The sequence below is a fragment of the Mixophyes fleayi genome, chromosome 8, assembly GCF_038048845.1.
Source record: "Mixophyes fleayi isolate aMixFle1 chromosome 8, aMixFle1.hap1, whole genome shotgun sequence".
NCBI classification, from domain to species: Eukaryota; Metazoa; Chordata; class Amphibia; order Anura; family Limnodynastidae; genus Mixophyes; species Mixophyes fleayi.
Window position 1 is genome coordinate 139604309 of NC_134409.1, and position 16167 is coordinate 139620475.

A 16167-nucleotide genomic window follows, 5' to 3' on the forward strand; every position below is an offset into this window, starting at 1 on the left:
TATACACTCACACCGTATGTACACCGCCATCATATACACTCACACCGTATGTACACCGCCATCATATACACTCACACCGTATGTACACCGCCATCATATACACTCACACCATATGTACACCGCCATCACATACACTCACACCGTATGTACACCACCATCATATACACTCACACCGTATGTACACCGCCATCATATACACTCACACCGTATGTACACCGCCACCATATACACTCACACCGTATGTACACCGCCATCATATACACTCACACCGTATGTACACCGCCATCATATACACTCACACCGTATGTACACCACCATCACATACACTCACACCGTATGTACACCCCCATCATATACACTCACACCGTATGTACACCGCCACCATATACAATCACACCGTATGTACACCGCCATCATATACACTCACCCCGTATGTACACCGCCATCATATACACTCACACTGTATGTACACCGCCATCATATACACTCACACCGTATGTACACCGCCATCATATACACTCACACCGTATGTACACCGCCACCATATACACTCACCCCGTATGTACACCGCCATCATATACACTCACCCCGTATGTACACCGCCATCATATACACTCACACCATATGTACACCGCCACCATATACACTGACTGCACTGAGCACACTGTCAGCACGCAGCGTACAGACACACGATTCACCTTTGTTGGCGCAGGCCATCCACTGCAGCGGCGTTACATCATAATTGTGCTGGCCGACCGAGAAGGTGAAAACACGGACCTGTGGAGACAGGAGTGTGACATAGTAGCGCCAGCATATTCCATAACGCTTTACACTTGGGAACAAACAGTAATAAAACAACACTGGGTAATACAGACAGATATTTAAAGTATCACACTGGACGAGTGAATGGAGACATATGGCCAGGTGTGCTGCCCCCTAGTGGTCCTCTGAGCGAGAGGTCACCAGGAGGGGGGGGAGGGGGGGGAAGGGGTCATCTCCTACTGACAGAGCCGCGGCCTATCTGAGCCTGTTACCGTCAGTGATACAGATGGGACACGTGAGATGAAGGTGAGAACTGGATCCATATTCCTGACATCTCACCTCCCTGTGTTTATATTGCACATTATCTGTGTAATATATCACACTAGCAGCTCCAGGATCCCTGCGCCGGATCCATCATATATTATATCCTTATCATGCACTATGATTGTACTATAACTGTGTATAATAAGCTGTCTCCTTCCACAGACGCCTGACGCTCAGTAATGTATATAGAGAGGGTGCCAGAGAACGTCCCTATTATCCTTTATTTATATAAGGTCCCCACATTATACAGTGCTGTACGGAGAATATTAATCACCCGTCCGCCGGGCTGCTCAGTGCTGGACCCACCCCAGAGCCAGGTATCTACTGATTTCTGCTGCATTTCACCTCTCTCTAAAAACAAATTAAATCTAATATGAAAATATCCGCTGACCTCATGGATACAGCGCTGGGTCACCCACCGTTTTGTTTGGCCAGTTGTACTTCTCAAACACGTCCTGCACGCGGTCTTCCCCCCCGTCCGTGAACATCATAATCATCTTGTTGCAGTTTGCGCGTGTGACGTTATTCTGTTGTAGGTAAGGAGGAAAACACGTAATAATGACATACAAAAATAGCCCACCTCGCCCAGAACTTGGCTTGTAACAATGTTTCCTCAACCATTAAAATATATCACCATAAAGCTCATTCAGAAGTTACATTTCTACAATTATCTCTGATACATTGTAACCTCTTGTAACTTATAGGTGTCTAAATGACTGCAGGCAAAACACTTTCTGTAAGGTAACAGTGACACCTGTTGGCCATAATAAGGTACTGCACCTATCAATTTCCCAGAAAACCATGGCATCTCTGAGGTGCAAAATGCCTCATGCCTCAGAGACGCCTCTGCTTCTTAGAGAACCTTCAGGTGTTTCACATTTTTGTCTGGTCTTCCACAAATCAACAACTCTCTTGTCAAGGTCTCCACCACCCGGATAACACTCACGTTCTGCAGCTGGCTGAAGGCGTACTCAAACCCGGCCTTGTAGTCTGTGGTTCCCCGCGCCACCATGTCCTGAACGGCTTCTTTTATCACCTTCTTATTCCTCACATTGGCCTGGACCAGCTGCCGGAAGCAGGACACCGGTTCCGCCTTCTCGTGAAACTAGGAACAGAGAGAAACAAAGAGGTCACTCCTGTTATCTGATTCATTGATCAGTTTAAGGACAATGTGTCTGGACCAGGATATATGGGATAACTGCAAGGCGATAACAATCCCAAGATATAAAGATCCTCAGAATTTACACCATCAAAATACACTAACATCCTCAATACATCAAAGGGTTGAAGGATTTATTAAGTCTACAAACAAGAACCTTATTCAATCACCCAATGAACGGCGGTTACAGATATCGTCCAATTTCAGATATGAACCATGCTCAGTGTTACCCTGATATTCCACTACAGCACTTTTATAAAGTATTACCCCTCCCACATTTCTACAAGTCCCGTAATGGCATCTGACACAGGTCAAATAACTGAGAACGCAGTCACATGAGCTGCTGTGACATCACTGACCCCGCCCCAGTGTATCAATCAACCAATCCACACAGTGCATTTCTGTAATATATCTATTCTGCTAGAGAAGCCCCTCCCTCCTAACATGGCAGCCTGCGAGAGAGTGAGAGAGGGCACGTTGGGCTTAAATAGCACAAACACTTCAATTTTTTCCTATAAATTATTCAGCTCATTAATACTCAGCTTTCCTCACTCTTCGTATATATATATTTACACATATACATTAATGTCAATCAGTGGTTTCTTTGCTCTTTAAGCTACTAGAATGCATGATCAGTCCCTCTCCTCTGCTGTTACTTACAGAAGCCACGGTGACATAGTCGTCATCTGACAGTGTGTCCAGCATCTCCATGACCGAAGTCTTCATGAGCTTCAGGGTCAGGCCGCTCACGCTGCCACTGCTGTGAGACACGCACATACAACATATTACATACACACGTATGTATACCTCCATATACCCTAGTCACCCATGAGCCAGGAAAACTCTCGCACACATTGATGTTGTACAACGCCCAACTTACTAACATGCTGACTTTCCCGCGACATAGTGCAGTATGTACTTTGGGGGCGCCCCATAGAACCCCATTATATTTCTGATAGATTCCCTGTACCCCCTCCAGGTCATTATCTGATATTATTACAATGTGCATCAAAGATTTCCCTTATTATCTCACATGCACTGTGTGGGGACAGATTATATTGTGGCTATTTCGTTTTTTGGTTCAATACCTCTGGGCTGTTCCACATAGAGGAGGTGACTGTATGTATAGCGCAGTATATTACCTGCGTAACTCACAAGTGGGACTGACAGATTGTTTGTAAGAATGACAATTAATTGTTATTATTATTATTATTAAAAACAACTATTATTTACACAGCACCAACATATTGCTTTATGGTGAATGTCTTTTAATATCCAGGTATCGCACTTCCCCTCGTATTACAACTAACAGTCTGTCAGGTGACTTCCTATCTCACTCAGCGCCAGTAATGACAGATGAACCCTCGTCCCAGGTGAAAGTTTGGACGAGAGTCGGCCGAGCTCACTCGAAACGTTAACAAATTGATTTTACAGCAATTTGTGAGCGGCTACAACAGCGTGGAGTGTCAGCTCTATAGACTAGTGTGCAAAATTCCATCTGAAAGATAGTTGCAGGGGGTATTGGACGGAGTCACACATGATGGTGACATTTAAAGCCGTCACGTTACAGGGTGATATGACGGAAAGTCCGGTCCCTCCAGGAGGCCATCTGACAGACGAGACCTAATCAATACATCTCACCGATGTCTCATCGCCACATCAGGCAGAACACGGTTTCCGTATTTGTTTGGCTGATATTAATGATCACATGAGATTAGTGTCTCAGGACCCTCCGTTCACAAGAGACCCCCCAGCGGCAGCTAATTTGGCAGGAACAGTTGGACATACAGCAGTACTCCAGCAGCTGAGAATACCACCATTGTAGGTTCCCTCCCAACCATGACTGATACAGTTGGACATAGAGCAGTACTCCAGCAGCTGAGAATACCACCATTGTAGGTTCCCTCCCAGCCATGACTGATACAGTTGGACATACAGCAGTACTCCAGCAGCTGAGAATACCACCATTGTAGGTTCCCTCCCAGCCATGACTGATACAGTTGGACGACCTTAGAGCAAATGACCGCTGTAAACCCTACGTCACAGTGCAGATGCGGCTGGATAACAAAATGATGGACGTACGTGGCTGAAGGTCACAGACACGCTGACACTACTTACACATCCACTATTATCACCATGTCCTTGGGGGACGAAGCTCCTTGGATGTACCTGAGAAACACAGATCATATCCTGTAACCAACACAGCAAAACCTCATCGGACAATTACATGTAAGGGACACACTGGAGGGTGTATGCGGTGTGAGGGGTCAGTGGAGAACAGGCGACCTCGGGCGGATCCTGCACTTACAGCCGAGGACAGACATAATTGGCCCATTCATCGCTCCACTGGGGCTGCCATTTGGCCAGTTAAAATGTGCCTCAATGCCAATGTCATTAGTTATGTAGAGAGAGACACAGAGAACCCATGTGTGTCCCAGAACGGATTGTTCTGAAAAACAAAATCTGGTCAGATAAGATTTGATCTCTCAGAAAGTAAAATTTGGTTGGTTGATGGGGTCACTCTGATTGGACCAGAAGCACAGAGTACCCCTTTCCTTTGTCATCATTGGAAGGGTTTAGTTTGGGGCATGTAACTAAATCACCCACATCCAGATCTGGGCACCGAGCTATCGGGTGAATGAATGGATAAGCGGATTTAATTAACAATTGTAATTTACTTTTCAGACTGCAGTGATTTCATGTTCAGGAGATGACAGTAATAATATCACACAAAGTGACTCCTGGGCCCTGGTTTAATCGTGGTGACCCCGGACCCTGGTGTCATGATGTTAATCTCCCCGTGATGGGGACATAAAATTGTGTAAAGAACAGAGCAAACCAGCAGTGATACAGAATCACTTCACTCTTACATGAGATGATATAATAACACGACCTGTATATCACGTGGTCAGCACCAGCTCACTTCCAACTTCATATTCTATAAATCAGATTGTACATCACAGAACATACACATATACACACAGAGCACACACATCACAGAACATACACATATACACGCAGAGCAGACACATCACAGAACATACACATATACACGCAGAGCACACACATCACAGAACATACACATATACACGCAGAGCAGACACATCACAGAACATACACATATACACGCAGAGCACACACATCACAGAACATACACATATACACGCAGAGCACACACATCACAGAACATACACATATACACGCAGAGCAGACACATCACAGAACATACACATATACACACAGAGCACACACATCACAGAACATACACATACACACAGAGCACACACATCACAGAACATACACATATACACGCAGAGCACACACATCACAGAACATACATATACACACAGAGCACACATACATCACAGAACATACACATATACACGCAGAGCACACACATCACAGAACATACACATATACACGCAGAGCAGACACATCACAGAACATACACATATACACACAGAGCACACACATCACAGAACATACACATATACACACAGAGCACACACAGCACAGAACATACACATATACATGCAGAGCAGACACAGCACAGAACATACACATATACATGCAGAGCAGACACATCACAGAACATACACATATACACACAGAGCACACACATCACAGAACATACACATATACACGCAGAGCACACACATCACAGAACATACACATATACACGCAGAGCACACACATCACAGAACATACACATATACACGCAGAGCACACACAGCACAGAACATACACATATACACGCAGAGCACACACAGCACAGAACATACACATATACACGCAGAGCACACACAGCACAGAACATACACATATACACGCAGAGCACACACATCACAGAACATACACATATACATGCAGAGCAGACACATCACAGAACATACACATATACACGCAGAGCAGACACATCACAGAACATACATATATACACGCAGAGCAGACACATCACAGAACATACATATACACGCAGAGCAGACACATCACAGAACATACACATATACACGCAGAGCAGACACACATCACAGAACATACACATATACACGCAGAGCAGACACATCACAGAACATACATATACACGCTAAGCACACACATCACAGAACATACATATATACACACAGAGCAGACACACATCACAGAACATACACATATACACGCAGAGCAAACACATCACAGAACATACACATATACACGCAGAGCAGACACATCACAGAACATACACATATACACGCAGAGCAGACACATCACAGAACATACATATATACACACAGAGCACACACACATCACAGAACATACACATATACACGCAGAGCAGACACATCCCAGAACATACACATATACACGCAGAGCACACACATCCCAGAACATACACATATACACGCAGAGCACACACATCCCAGAACATACACATATACACACAGAGCAGACAGCACAGAACATACACATATACATGCAGAACACACACACACACCACAGAACATACACATATACATGCAGAGCAGACATCACAGAACATACACATATACACGCAGAGCACACACATCCCAGAACATACACATATACACGCAGAGCACACACATCACAGAACATACACACGCAGAGCAGACACATCACAGAACATACACGTATACACGCAGAGCACACACATCACAGAACATACATATATACACACAGAGCAGACATCACAGAACATACATATACACACAGAGCAGACATCACAGAACATACATATACATGCAGAACACACACACAGCACAGAACATACACATATACACGCAGAGCACACACAGCACAGAACATACACATATACACACAGAGCACCCAGGAGCCTGCGCTGGTATTTTACACATTTTCCAGTGGTGATGATGCGTGAAACAAAAAATGGACAGAACTACTCAGAGGTGGAAGAGAGAGAAAGAGATAAAGAGGGGGGAGAGGGTGAGAGAGAGAGGAAGAGAGGGAGAGAGAGAGATAGGGGGATGAGAGAGAAATTGTGGAAGAGCGAGCAAGAGATAGAGGGAGGAAGGGAGGGTTAGAGGGAGGAAAGTAGGGAGAGAGATGGAGAGGGAGGTAGAGAGAGAAAGAGAAGAGAGAAAGAGGATGGAAGAGCGACAGAGAGTGGAAGAGCGAGCGAAAGAGAGGGTGGAAGAGCAAGAGAGAGGGAGGTGGAAGAGATAGAGAGAGAGAGGGTGGAAGGGCTAGAGAGAGAGAGGGTGGAAGGGCAAGAGAGAGAGGGTGGAAGAGAGAGAGAGTGTGGAAGAGCGAGAGAGAGAGAGGGTGGAAGAGCGAGAGAGAGAGTGGAAGAGCAAGAGAGAGAGAGAGGGTGGAAGAACAAGAGAGAGAGAGAGAGGGTGGAAGAGCGAGAGAGAGAGAGGGTGGAAGAGCGAGAGAGAGAAAGAGAGTGGAAGAGCGAGAGAGAGAGAGGCTGGAAGAGCAAGAGAGGCTGGAAGAGCAAGTGAGAGAGAGAGAGAGGCTGGAAGAGCAAGAGAGAGAGAGAGAGGCTGGAAGAGCAAGAGAGAGAGAGAGGCTAGAAGAGCAAGAGAGAGAGAGAGAGGCTAGAAGAGCGAGAGAGAGGCTAGAAGAGCGAGAGAGAAGCTGGAAGAGCGAAAGAGGGTGGAAGAGCGAGAGAGAGAATGTTTGATTCAGTGACTTTCAGGACACATCAGTACAATGTGAATCACCTGTCCTTCTGTATAGACACAGACCCTCGGACTGTACTTACCAGGGTCTCCTGCGGACATCATACAAGTCAATCTTGCTGGGAGCCCTCCAGGGAGTGGCTGCAGAGACAGATTATATGGTTAGGATGTACTACAGGGCTTTACCCACCCTCTTCCCCGGTGCTGAAGTGAGCGAGTACCTGGGTAGTACCGGGTCACACCGGTGGCGCTGCCAAACACCTGCCACAGCAATGTGGGGTCCTCTAGGCGATTCTGGATGAAGACATTTTCTAAGGCATCCGTCCAATTTAACTCATTGAGAATGACCGTGGCTGGGGAGACAGGGGTCAGCGGGGGGGAGACAGGCGTCAGCGGGGAGGGGACAGGGGTCAGCAGAAAGTAACAGGGGTCTGCGGAGGGGTCATTGCTCAAAAACAAATGACAAGGACCAGAAAAAAAGCAGCAGCGTTCACGTGGGGACAGGGTCAGCAAGGAAGGAAGAGCGGTAGTTGGGGGGTTCACATTTGGTAGATTACTTGGATCCTCTCAGATGCAGCAGAATGAACCTGCACTAATTGCTTACATGTGATTAATTACACCCACTGACAGCTCGTTAGCTGCTAGCAGCACATAGAGCACTTAGCACGTTGACGTCTCACACCCTGATCACTTAGCACAGCGTGAAATCTCTTCTTAGCAGCAAAACACAGAGCGCGGTGTAAGGAAGCCCCCGATCAGGAAAGACCCCAGAAACATCATCTCATCATATCAAACTCTTCCTATAGCGCCACGTATCTACTCCCCATTAATCAGACAGCCTGTGGTTCCCCAGCTGCTGCAGAACTACATCTCCCAGCATGCCGCTGACTGGCAGTGCATCACGGCAGCTGTAGCGCTATGTGAGACTGAGAGCGTCAAGTTGCTATAAATGATTCTATCCTCGGACAAACCCAATTTAACGTCTCCAATTCCTCAGCACAAGAACATCAGTCACAACCTCCCGCTGATCCACAGAACTGCTCCCTGCAGCTTCTCTTATAGATCCATAGGAAGCCTTTCTATATCTCCCGCTACTGCTCCGTGTATCCAATCTGTAGAATGTCTCTCTAGCTGCTGCACCTCTTCTCATTCCCATTTAATAGGTAAGGATCATTATTAATGTCATATATTTTCTTACTGCTAATCAGGAATGAAGTGTCCCTGTTGTGCCCATACATCATTTAAATGTTATGGATGGCGTCCTGCGCCGATTCTGCCTTATTGCAGCGTATATGCAGCTTGGGCTCTCATGCAAACACTCTACAAAAGTATCCTATATCGCCACCTGCAGGATTAATAATCACATTACACCCTTTAATGACACACGGAGAATAGGTTGTCTCACTCATAACTTTTGAACACTGTTTGCTCCAACGCGGATGAAAATGGAGAATACATGTGATATTTTAATATCCAGAATATACCACAAATACAGACAAATTATTAGCCCAAAGTTTCTGCTTTCTTTGGGGTTTTTTAAAAGAAATTTGGGGCATTGCGGGAATTTGGGATTTTGTGTACTCACAGCCCTTGTAGATGTCGGTGGGGATCTGCACCGCGGTGTACGAATAGTTCACCTTTGTCTTGAAATTGGGATCATCAGTGAAATCCAACTTGAGAGAGTTTGTGGTTTCAGTGGTCTCATCCTCCCCCTCCGGGTCATCCTGGGAACACCAAGGGACAGTGAGGCAGAGGCACAGGAGGGGGATAAGTAGGTTTGGGACACACTGGGGGGTAGATATATCAAACCTTCTAAAAAGAGGAGATGTTGCCCATAGTAATCAATCAGATTCTAGATAACATTTTGTAGAATCTACTGGATACATTCTATCTAGAATCTGATTGGTTGCTACGGGCAATATCGCCACTTTTAAGAAGGTTTGATATATCTATCCCAGGACCGCATTATTGTAGCGCAAAGCGACAGAAGCATAAATTCCTCTCCGGTGACGGCGTGTGGACACACATTTGTAGTGAAATTAGAGGAGTGGGCACAATTTATTGTAAGTATCCTAAATCTCGTGTTGTACTATAAAATCGCTGCAGCCTCCTTGTTGTTTGACGTCAGATCCAAGTGAAAATAAATCTTGATGAATTATATAACAATATATATAGTTGTGGGGTCTAAATCAGGATTCTTTATGGGAAGACACATTAACAGGTGTATAAAACAAAATATATCTTGTCAGAGGCGTCTCATCATTTAAACTATAATAACAGACTGAAGATACGTCATTCTGTGGAGATATTGAAATGAGATAAAGGGCAGAGCTGGTGGAGTTCTAGGGGCGCTCCTGGCTGTATGGGGGGGGTGCACATCCATTATACTGCACAAGAGGACACATTGTGACACAGCTCAGAGCTGTGGAGATTTAGGAGCGCTCCTGGCTGTATGGGGGGTGCACGTCCATTATACTGCACAAGAGGACACATTGTAACACAGCTCAGAGCTGTGGAGATTTAGGAGCGCTCCTGGCTGTATGGGGGGTGCACGTCCATTATACTGCACAAGAGGACACATTGTGACACAGCTCAGAGCTGGTGGAGATTTAGGGGCGCTCCTGGCTGTGTGGAGGGTGCACGTCCATTATACTGCACAAGAGGACACATTGTGACACAGCTCAGAGCTGGTGGAGTTCTAGGGGCGCTCCTGGCTGTGTGGAGGGTGCACGTCCATTATACTGCACAAGAGGACACATTGTGACACAGCTCAGAGCTGGTGGAGATTTAGGGGCGCTCCTGGCTGTATGGAGGGTGCCGGTCCATTATACTGCACAAGAGGACACATTGTGACACAGCTCAGAGCTGGTGGAGATTTAGGGGCGCTCCTGGCTGTGTGGAGGGTGCACGTCCATTATACTGCACAAGAGGACACATTGTGACACGGCTCAGAGCTGGTGGAGATTTAGGGGCGCTCCTGGCTGTGTGGAGGATGCACATCCATTATACTGCACAAGAGGACACATTGTGACACAGCTCAGAGCTGGCGGTCTCTGGGACTCATCCTACGCTGGTAATGAGACGCATTCTGTGCCCCCACGTCGCAGGTGGAGCATTTCTCAGGCCCACCCTGATTAATGCAATAATATTCATTACACAGACAGAATAACTGCATGCAGTAAGGACCGATGTCCCCTCACTCTCACGGGTAACTGAATCCATAACAGAGTCTGAACCAGGCAGTATTAATGGGGGGGGGGGGGGACACCAAAGAGAGTGAGGACCACTGAGAGCAGCCACAGAACCTGGGATATAATACTCACATATTCTGTGTCAGCCTTGGAGTCATAATACTCAATGTCTTCTTCCTAGAAAAAACAGAAGGAGGAAACATTGGATGGATGAACTTTGTTTCATTGTGTGTCTGTGTGTGTGGGTGGGTCTATGTGTGTCTGTGTGTGTGTGTGTGTCTGTGTGTGTGTCTCTATGCCTGTTTGTGTGTGTCTGTGTGTGTGGGTGGGTCTATGTGTGTCTGTGTGTGTGGGTGGGTCTATGTGTGTGTGTGTCTGTGTGACTATGTCTGTTTGTGTGTCTCTATGCCTGTTTGTGTGTGTCTGTCTGGTGTGTCTGTGTGTGTGTGTATGTGTATGTGTGAGTCAGCCTGTGAATGCGCGTCTGTCTGTGTGTGTCTGTCTGTGTGTGTCTGTCTGTCTATGTCTGTTTGTGTGTGTGTGTGTGTGTGTGTATGTGTCTGTCTGTGAGTCCGCCTGTGAATGTGTATGTCTGTGTGTCCGCCTGTGTGTGTATGTGTCTGTGTACGTGTCTGTCTGTGTGTATGTGGCTGTGTACGTGTCTGTCTGTGTGTCCGCCTGTGTGTGTATGTGTCTGTGTACGTGTCTGTCTGTGTGTCCGCCTGTGTGTGTATGTGGCTGTGTACGTGTCTGTCTGTGTGTCCGCCTGTGTGTAGGTCTGTGTGTGTGTCTGCCTGTGTGTATGTGGCTGTGTACGTGTCTGTCTGTGTGTCCGCCTGTGTGTGTATGTGTCTGTGTACGTGTCTGTCTGTGTGTCCGCCTGTGTGTGTATGTGTCTGTGTACGTGTCTGTCTGTGTGTCCGCCTGTGTGTGTATGTGTCTGTGTACGTGTCTGTCTGTGTGTCCGCCTGTGTGTGTATGTGTCTGTGTACGTGTCTGCCTGTGTGTATGTGGCTGTGTACGTGTCTGTCTGTGTGTCCGCCTGTGTGTGTATGTGTCTGTGTACGTGTCTGTCTGTGTGTCCGCCTGTGTGTAGGTCTGTGTGTCCGCCTGTGTGTGTATGTGTCTGTGTACGTGTCTGTCTGTGTGTCCGCCTGTGTGTAGGTCTGTGTGTCTGCCTGTGTGTATGTGTCTGTGTACGTGTCTGTCTGTGTGTCCGCCTGTGTGTAGGTCTGTGTGTCCGCCTGTGTGTGTATGTGTCTGTGTACGTGTCTGTCTGTGTGTCCGCCTGTGTGTAGGTCTGTGTGTCTGCCTGTGTGTATGTGTCTGTGTACGTGTCTGTCTGTGTGTCCGCCTGTGTGTAGGTCTGTGTGTCTGCCTGTGTGTATGTGGCTGTGTACGTGTCTGTCTGTGTGTCCGCCTGTGTGTAGGTCTGTGTGTCTGCCTGTGTGTATGTGTCTGTGTACGTGTCTGTCTGTGTGTCCGCCTGTGTGTAGGTCTGTGTGTCTGCCTGTGTGTATGTGGCTGTGTACGTGTCTGTCTGTGTGTCCGCCTGTGTGTAGGTCTGTGTGTCTGCCTGTGTGTATGTGGCTGTGTACGTGTCTGTCTGTGTGTCCGCCTGCGTGTGGGTCTGTGTGTGTGTCTGCCTGTGTGTATGTGGCTGTGTACGTGTCTGTCTGTGTGTCCGCCTGTGTGTAGGTCTGTGTGTGTGTCCGCCTGTGTGTGTATGTGTCTGTGTACGTGTCTGTCTGTGTGTCTGCCTGTGTGTATGTGGCTGTGTACGTGTCTGTCTGTGTGTCCGCCTGTGTGTGGGTCTGTGTGTGTGTCTGCCTGTGTGTATGTGGCTGTGTGTGTCTGCCTGTGTGTATGTGTCTGTGTACGTGTCTGTCTGTGTGTGTGTCTGCCTGTGTGTATGTGGCTGTGTACGTGTCTGTCTGTGTGTCTGCCTGTGTGTATGTGTCTGTGTACGTGTCTGTCTGTGTGTCCGCCTGTGTGTGGGTCTGTGTGTGTGTCTGCCTGTGTGTATGTGGCTGTGTGTGTCTGCCTGTGTGTATGTGTCTGTGTACGTGTCTGTCTGTGTGTATGTGGCTGTGTACGTGTCTGTCTGTGTGTCCGCCTGTGTATGTGTCTGTGTACGTGTCTGTCTGTGTGTCCGCCTGTGTGTGGGTCTGTGTGTGTATGTGGCTGTGTACGTGTCTGTCTGTGTGTCCGCCTGTGTGTAGGTCTGTGTGTGTATGTGTCTGTGTACGTGTCTGTCTGTGTGTCCGCCTGTGTATGTGTCTGTGTACGTGTCTGTCTGTGTGTCCGCCTGTGTGTAGGTCTGTGTGTGTATGTGGCTGTGTACGTGTCTGTCTGTGTGTCCGCCTGTGTGTAGGTCTGTGTGTGTATGTGTCTGTGTACGTGTCTGTCTGTGTGTCCGCCTGTGTGTAGGTCTGTGTGTGTGTGGGTGTCAGAACAATCCTGCTGCGTCAGTAGCTGACTGTAACCCGCACAGCTTCACGGAAAGACCAATAACCAGATGCCCCGGGCTGTATTGTCAGAGGGATCCTGTTACTATTATAAAGCACTGACACATGTTCTGTTATTATTTAGCAAGTGTAAGCGGTTATAAAACTATTACATACATACACAGGGAAAGACACAGCAAGAGCACACTTACAGGGAGAAGCGCACTTGGTGCACACTTACAGGGACAGGTGAGCTTGGTTCACATTTACAGGGACAGACACGCTTGGTGCACACTTACAGAGACAGGTGCGCTTGGTGCACAATTATAGGTACAGGTGCGCTCGGTGCACATTTACAAGGTTAGGCTCGCTTGGTGCACACTTACAGGGACAGGTGCGCTTGGAGCACATTTACAGGGACAGGTGCGTTTGGTACACACTTACAGGAACAAGTGCGCTTGGTGCACATTTACCAGGTCAGGCTCGCTTGGTGCACACTTACAGAGTCAGGTGCGCTTGGTGCACATATACAGGTACAGGCATGCTTGGTGCACACTTACAGAGACAGGCGTGCTTGGAGCACACTTACAGAGACAGGCACACTTGGTGCACACTTACAGAGACAGGCACACTTGGTGCACACTTACAGAGACAGGCACATTTTGTGCACACTTACAGAGACAGGCACACTTGGTGCACACTTACAGAGACAGGCACATTTTGTGCACACTGACAGAGACAGGCATACTTTGTGCACACTGACAGAGACAGGCACACTTACAGAGACAGGCACACTTACAGAGACAGGCACACTTGGTGCACACTTACAGAGACAGGCACACTTGGTGCACACTTACAGAGACAGGCACACTTGGTGCACACTTACAGAGACAGGCATACTTGGTGCACACTTACAGAGACAGGCACACTTGGTGCACACTTACAGAGACAGGCACACTTGGTGCACACTTACAGAGACAGGCACACTTACAGAGACAGGCACACTTGGTGCACACTTACAGAGACAGGCACACTTGGAGCACACTTACAGAGACAGGCACACTTGGAGCACACTTAAAGAGACAGGCACACTTGGTGCACACTTACAGAGACAGGCATACTTGGTGCACACTTACAGAGACAGGCACACTTGGTGCACACTTACAGAGACAGGCACACTTGGTGCACACTTACAGAGACAGGCACACTTGGAGCACACTTACAGGGTCAGATCAACACAGACATATACTTGCAGACAGGCACATAAACAATACAAGAGATCCGTACACACAAATACATTACATCACACTGTTCTTTACACCAGGTTTAACCCTTTAAATCACAATTTCACACACAACAGTTGGGTATTTCTAGATAGTATTTATATGTAAGATATGGCTGCATCATATCATAAGTAACGTTCCTCTTAAGTTGGATAGAAAGTGCATAAAGGATGAATTACTCCACAGTATTACTATAATGACCAGACATTATATATAAACATAATGCAATAATATAATGACCAGGCATTATATATAAATATAATGTAATAATATAATGACCAGATACCATATATAAACACACAGTAATAATATAATGACCAGACATTATATATAAACACACAGTAATAATATAATGACCAGACATCATATATAAACACACAGTAATAATATAATGACCAGACATTACATATATAAAAACACAATAATAATATAATGACCAGACATTTTATATATATATATATATATATATATATATATATATATATATATATATATATATATAAACACACAGTATATATGTAATGTCTGGTCATTATATTATTACATTATATTTATATATAATGTCTGGTCATTATATTATTACTGTGTTTTTATATATGTAATGTCTGGTCATTATATTATTAAACACACAGTAATAATATAATTACCAGACATCATATATAAGCACACAGTAATAATATAATGACCAGACATTATATATATAAACACAAAGTAATAATATAATGACCAGACATTACATATATAAACACACAGTAATAATATAATGACCAGACATTACATATATAAACACACAGTAATAATATAATGACCAGACACAGTAGCAGATGACATTTTGGTCGTATTCTCCTCACATTACTAAATCTGCCAGGACTCTGCATGTGGTTAATAGAGCTTTGCGGAGCAGACAGGGGTACAATGGCGGCACTGTACACACCCCAGCACGGTGCTAATGGCGGGCTCAGTGAGGCACAGCGCACTGTGTGTGAGGGCATCGGGTGAACCGTGTGGTAATGTACCAGGAATATAACGTGCGGCCGTCACCTACACACAAGGCAGACATGTTGTGGGCTGCAGCAGTAATGACGAGGAAGCAGACTATAATTTCACCATTGTGGTTTATAAAGTTCCCAGCTCTCTGCCAATAACACGAGAATGTTTATAGTTTCAATGAATATATTCTATATAAACAGGTGAGACTACGGTAACATGGCTGACACCAGGACAACGGGACTCCCTGAAGTAGATTCATCAAACCGTCTAAAAAGGAAAGGTGGAGGTGTTGCCCGTAGCAACCAATCAGATTCCAGCTATTATATTATAGCACATACTAGACAAATGATAGCTGGAATCTGATTG

The 16167-nt window shown here is 46.2% G+C and overlaps 1 protein-coding gene across 2 annotated transcripts in view; it reads right to left on the reverse strand.

Annotated features, from left to right (window-relative positions):
* The window catches only part of CACNA2D2 (calcium voltage-gated channel auxiliary subunit alpha2delta 2), a 138543-nt gene that overhangs the window by 30754 nt on the left and 91622 nt on the right, over window positions 1-16167 (reverse strand). For both annotated transcript variants that reach the window (XM_075183841.1, XM_075183840.1), the window contains exons 5-13: window positions 11214-11258; window positions 9476-9614; window positions 8112-8243; window positions 7974-8031; window positions 4364-4414; window positions 2906-3005; window positions 2033-2191; window positions 1506-1613; window positions 699-777 (exon numbers count right to left, since the gene is read on the reverse strand). In XM_075183841.1, coding sequence (XP_075039942.1) covers window positions 699-777; window positions 1506-1613; window positions 2033-2191; window positions 2906-3005; window positions 4364-4414; window positions 7974-8031; window positions 8112-8243; window positions 9476-9614; window positions 11214-11258 — 871 coding nt within the window. The remainder of the gene's footprint in view (window positions 1-698; window positions 778-1505; window positions 1614-2032; window positions 2192-2905; window positions 3006-4363; window positions 4415-7973; window positions 8032-8111; window positions 8244-9475; window positions 9615-11213; window positions 11259-16167) is intronic.